This window comes from Dipteris shenzhenensis, chromosome 21 (genome assembly GCF_047967505.1).
Source record: "Dipteris shenzhenensis isolate YYH24624 ecotype China chromosome 21, Dip_SZ_1.0, whole genome shotgun sequence".
Taxonomy (NCBI): Eukaryota; Viridiplantae; Streptophyta; class Polypodiopsida; order Gleicheniales; family Dipteridaceae; genus Dipteris; species Dipteris shenzhenensis.
The window spans coordinates 44,503,894-44,509,977 of NC_141616.1; the positions used below are offsets into that span (position 1 = coordinate 44,503,894).

The 6,084-nt window shown below is 42.9% G+C and overlaps 1 protein-coding gene across 1 annotated transcript; it reads right to left on the reverse strand.

Moving 5' to 3' along the window:
* Positions 1 to 1,663: 1,663 nt before the first annotated feature.
* LOC147888914 (TMV resistance protein N-like) lies at positions 1,664 to 5,433 on the reverse strand. Its single transcript, XM_087392387.1, has 3 exons — positions 4,898 to 5,433; positions 3,588 to 4,746; positions 1,664 to 3,406 (listed from the first exon to the last, which is right to left on the reverse strand). Exons 1-3 carry the CDS (start codon positions 5,431 to 5,433, stop codon positions 1,664 to 1,666), a joined length of 3,438 nt encoding a protein of 1,145 aa, XP_087248513.1.
* Between the last annotated feature and the right edge of the window lie 651 nt (positions 5,434 to 6,084).

Consider the following 6,084-nt stretch of genomic DNA (forward strand, 5'->3'; position numbering starts at 1 on the left):
ACATGCATATGAAGTAGTAATAATTTATAGGGATACTAAGGTTACTACTTTTCAATCACTTGCAAGAACTCCATCATACACATTGTGCACCAAAATGGAGATAGATTGGATGCTCTTGATTATCATTTTTCTAATGAAACGTATTCAACCACCTAGGCCCCAAATACACAATCCAGGGAGTGAAGAGAGCCTTAAGTTACAAGATACCTTAAGAGTGTACATCCAGTTAGTCATATGTCATAACACATATTTTGATCACATTTTCCTCCCTCGTTCCCTCCTTTAGAAATTTTAAACCCCCTTAATATGTAGTGCTCAGATTAAAGTGGAGCTAGAGTGCCACCCATTTATATGAAATATTTTAGCTAAATAAATTGCAACCACATTAGACCTAGTTTGATCACAAGTCCCTCTTTTGGGACCCCTCAAGTAGTTTTTGGATACTTGGCAAATCTGTTTCTCCCCATCACTGTTATTTATTGTGCATTTTATAGCATATATGTGCTCCTCTTTCATGATTTCCTTGGAGGAATAGTTTCTTGTAGCTTCTTGGTATATATTCTCAAGTATTCATGGAAAATGTTATTTTTCATCTGTCATAATTATCCTCCCAATCTTCTTAAATTCTAATTTACTTCACGTGTGGTCTCTCTTATTTATTGAGTGCACATGGACATGTATATGACTCATCCTCCCTAGTATCTATAATTTCACCTCATGTTTCAAATCAATTCTCACCCAATACCAAGGTATTTACAATTGATTTACATGGTATTTACATAATGATCCATTCCATTGATCCTTTGAATCCCTCCTGAATCTCTTATAGTATCTTTGAAAATGAAAAATAAAGTAAATGTCATCAAGCTACCACTTGACTACTAGTAAAGATTAGGTGTCATTACAAAATGAAATTTCTATAATTTTTGAATCATAGCATTCATATGGTATCCATCCATTAGGTTGCATACTATCTTTTATTAATTTAATGTTGTACTCAAGATTGGTTTATAGAAAGTCTAGGATACAAGCCACAAATCAAAGATATAAAATTTCTAAATCACAAAATGCATATGGGATCTATCCATTTGGTTGCATACTATGTTTGATTAATTTTGATGTTTAGGATACAAGCCATAAAATGAAACATACAACTTTTTAAACCACAATATGCATATATGGTCTATCCATTAGGTTGCATACTATGTTTTATTAATTTGCATGTTAATGTACTCATGATTTCTTTGTAGAAAGTCTAGGATGCAATACAGAAACAAAATTATAATAGAAATGCTACTACACATGGATCTAATCATTTCATTTATTTGCTAAGTTCTCAGCACTTAGAACTTTTTAAATACTAAAAAAAGGTGTATTTCTTAAAAAGATAGTAGAGTATCGACATTTGCAAACTTGGAAAAAAATCAAATTCTTTAGCTGTTATGTCAAAGTAGGTGTCTAAAAAAGTACCACATTCTAGTGACTAATTTCCAACCCAAGTAGAAAAATGGTTAATCTTTCTGTCTTTTTTAAACAAATTTGACTCTTGCGGCATCTCCCTATTATGCACAATACTAGAAGGCAATAGTATTTATTTTAGTCCCTACCTTTGCGATGTACATTCATCTTGACGAGATGCAAAAACTTGGAGAGGCCAGGTGAACTATCCGTATTTTAAAATCCCAAGCACATGCAGATTTCCAAAGGTCGATGGAAGTTTCGAGAGGCCTATACAACCATCCATCCTCAACTCTTGAAGGGCTTGCAAATTCCCAAAGGTTGACGGGAGTTCGATAAGACTTGTGCAATTATCCATATGCAAGTACTTAAGGGCTTGCAGATTCCCAAAAGTTGATGGGAGTTGTGTGAGGCTTGTGCAATTACTCATGTATAAGTGCTGAAGAGCTTGGAGATTCCCAAAGGTTGATGGTAGTTGCATGAGGCTTGTGCAATTACTCATATATAAGCGTTGAAGGCCTTGGAGATTTCCAAAGTTTGTAGGCAATTGTGAGATACCAATGCAATTATCCATATGCAAGTCCTGAAGGGCTTGTAGATTTGTGAAGGTTGCGGGTAGTTGCAAGAGACCTAGGCAATAATCCATTTCCAAGTGAGCAAGGGCTTGCAAATTCCCAAAGGTCAAGGGCAACTCCGAGAGGCTTGTGCAATTATCCATATGCAAGTGCTCAAGGGCTTGTAGATTCCCAAACGTTGACGGCAGCTGTGAGAGGCTTGTCCAATTATCTAGACGGAAACGTTGGAGGGCTTTCAAATTCCCAAAGGTTGATGGAAGTGGCAAGAGACTTGTGCAATTAGCCATAGACAAGCGCCGAAGGGCTTGTAGATTACCAAAGGTCGACAGAAGTTGCGAGAGGCTTGTGCAATTATCCATAGACAAGTATGCAAGGGCTTGTAGGTTCGCAAAGTTCGATGGGAGTTCCGAGAGGCTTGCGCAATTATCCATACACAATATCTCAAGGGCTTGTAGATTCGTGAAGGCTGACGGTAAATGCGAGAGGCTTGTGCAATTATCCATAATCAGGCTCTGAAGGGCTTGCAAATTCCCAAAGGTTGATGGCAACACGGAGAGACGCGTGCAGGTACCCATTTGCAAGTCCCAAAGGGCTTGAAGATTCCCAAAGGTTGACGGCAGCTGGGAGAGGCTAGTGCAATTGTCCATACGCAAGCACATAAGGGCTTGCAGATTCCCAAAGGTTAACGGGAGCTCCGAGAGGCGTTTGCAATTACCCATATGCAAGCTTTTAAGGGCTTGCAAATCCCCAAACGTTGAGGGCAATTGAGAGAGGCGCGTGCAATTATCCATTCGCAAGTAAACGAGGGCTTGCAGGTTCCCAAAGCTTGAGGGCAGTCGCGAGAGGCTACTGCAATCGGTGAGATGCAAATGCTCTAGTGCTCGAAGATTTCCAAAAGATGGTGGTAAGCCGCCCAACGCAGGACACGTCAAGTGCTTCAACAGAGTGGCACAACCCAAGCTCCTTGGAAGCGGCTTCACTAGCATAAAGTCACGTTGGAGCCAGCCCAAATCTGTGAAAAATTCCCACGCTTCCGAGAACCACGTCAAAACACCCCGCTTTCGCTTCCGGCCTGATTGCTGGATGGCTACTGGAACGCTACGACTTGTTAGACCAGTTGTTGCACTTGTGCTGCAAAACTTATATTTGCTGTTGCGAATTTGCAGCACCGTAAGAAATTGCAGTTTAGGTAGAGGATTGGAGGGGAAGCCTGACCATTTCAGCCACCTAATTTGCAGCTCGGTTAGTCCGTTAGGATTCCCCTCTAAGAGCGTTCCCTTCAAGAAGAGCAGTTGTAAGGACTCCATACGAGAAAGGAGATCTGCATCCAGCTTAGGCAAGGAAGTGGAAATCCCACGTACTTTCGCAAGGCTCTGCAACCATTACCAACCGGCCAAAAAAACCACATTTCATCACAATATACCCTCATCACACATTAACGTAGTGCTAGCAACAGGTAAGTCGCAATCTGTAGAAAGCACGTTACTCGTAAGCAGCAGTCTAGAGGTGCTGAAAGAATGGCAAGAGAAGAACTCCATTATACTACTTACATACCTTTCCACTTGTAGCTAAGTTTTTCAAGTCGTCATCAGCCCAAATCCGACTCCATTCGCCTCTCTCTTTGAATTCCCTCCTCACAATTGCCCTGCCCAAATCTCTCAGCTGATTATGCATTGTCATTGTCCCGCAACCTTCGTCAACCTCTACTAGACAACGTCGCATCAACTTCTTCATACCACTTGAAGGGTAAATTTTCAAACTTTCCCAGAAATATTGCGCACAACTCAGTTCTTCTCCAATCATCAAGCAAGCCACATCCAGAAACATCTCTTTCTCATTTTCTTCCAGGGCATCATAACTAATCTTGAGTCTGCCTGCTATCTTTCCTTCTGTGTATTCACTATCCCTTAGCTTCTGGATTGTCTCTTGCCAGATTTTTAACTGCGTTTGCTTGCCACCCTTCTCCGCAGGACAAGTAACATGACCTAAGTGAGTTCCGAGCACGACCAGGGAAAGAGGGAGCCCATCGCACTCTTCAACAACCGCTGCCACGAGACCATGCTCCTCAAAATCGGTTAGTGGATCAGAGTTTTCGAAAGCATGTAGACAAAAGAGCCGGTGGGACTCATGGGGATCCATCCGTTCAACATGATACGAATCGCATTTGAACGCATCACAGACGTATTTCTCATGAGGACACACTGCTCGATCCCTTGCTGTGACCAAGATGCGGCTACCTAAACAAAGGGCTTTTGGATCTATAGTTTGTGTGATGTCTGTGAACTCCTTTACGTCATCCAATACAATCAAAACCTTCTTCTCCCTCAAGCGAACTCGCAAGAGCGCTCTTCCTCTTTCAATGTCGTCCCTCGGGTCTTGATCTTTGTCCAGCAACAAATCGTGCCGCAAAGAACGCTGTATGTGGCTCAATTCCTTGTCCCCGCAATCTTTCACAAAGCTTACTCCATCAAACTCCTTGGCAAGGGTCTGGTGAACAGCTCGAGCAATGACGGTCTTGCCAACGCCGCTCATACCATACATTAGAACAAACTTTACAGTTCTCTTTTCGTCCAGACACAACAGCCGGACCACTCGTTGGACCCTTCTTTCCAGACCAACTGGGTGGGGCACGACATCGTTCCACGTCCAGGACCTGGCGTCTATCTCTTGTACTATCGTTGCTACGAGCTCTTCCAGCAAGTTGCCCTCGAAACTGCACATGAGCAGGATATTATTATCGAATTCTGACACCCAGCAAGTCGATGAGTTCGATTGTATCTGGCGTTGCGTTTGATGGATCAAAACGAAAACTTGAAATGACCACCATATAATTATAGGATGAGAGTCGACGAATTAGTTGTTACCCATTGTAGGTCTCGAGCCGGAAGCCTTCTAGCCAAGAGACGTAGCTCAAGCCTTGTTTCCACCGATCGATGCTATCTTGGCTGTGCTTGCCTTTGCAATCAATATCTACGTGAGCCTTGAACGCCATTGCAAGAGGTCCATTTTCGTTCTGCAGGTCTTTTGCTGAGACACTGCGCAGATCTTCGGGTTTCACGTCAAAAAACACCGGGATAATCACCTGGTCGTTGGAGGACGTGCATCTTCCCACGGCTTCCACAAGCTCGTCCAGACACCAATGAGCAGCAGTATAATCTTCAGTCAATATGGCCACAAAAACAGTTGCTGCACGAGCGGCTTCCAGCATTTGAGGACGAACGTTAACTCCCTTGGGAAGCACCACGGCGTCAAAAAATGCGGTGATCCCACGTTGCTTGAGACTCATGTAGAGATGATTGGCAAATCCACGCTTGATCCGCAGGCCACGATGGTTAATGAACACCGCATGCGTGCCAGTAGGCTGGGCTGATTTACGCTTGCAGGTAGAAGAACTTGCCATTGCCATTTTGTGGCACTACGGAAGCTAAGGGAGAAAGGGCAAGAGAAATTGTGTTTCACTCCCACAAACACCCAGCAAAAGAGAGGATGTTTCTTTGGATGTTCTCCTGGAATTCATCAATGATTCTGAAGGGTAAGGGAATTAACAACAGGGTTAGGTGCATGAGACTATGTCAAAAGTGCATGAAATAATGTCGTAAGGACAACCTACTCGTTACATCAATGAGAGATCCATGTGTTCTCAATGGTAGGGGATGTGCCACCTTTCGAGAATCCACATTTATGTGTTCTCAATGGTAGGGGACATGTCACATCGGTTTGGTGGATGAAATAATGTCAAAGGACAAGGAAATAGCACAAGAGGTTCGTGCATAAAATAATGAATAATAAAGAAAAGTTACATATAAAAAAAGAGAAGTCTCCATCCACAATCTTCCAAAGGGCAACACACGCGGGTGGGGAGGAGGTGGATGTGAGGCGGAAGGGGATTGAGGACTCGAGAGGGAGGAAGATAAGGTGAGGATAAGGCTCAATGCACACGGTGCCCAAAATGCAGCATTGGTGGCTGTCTTTTGAGGCTAGCATAAAAATTGAGATCAAAGCGAAGCACCCTTGATGTCCAAATTATCACCTCAAATTTTGAAGGTGTCAT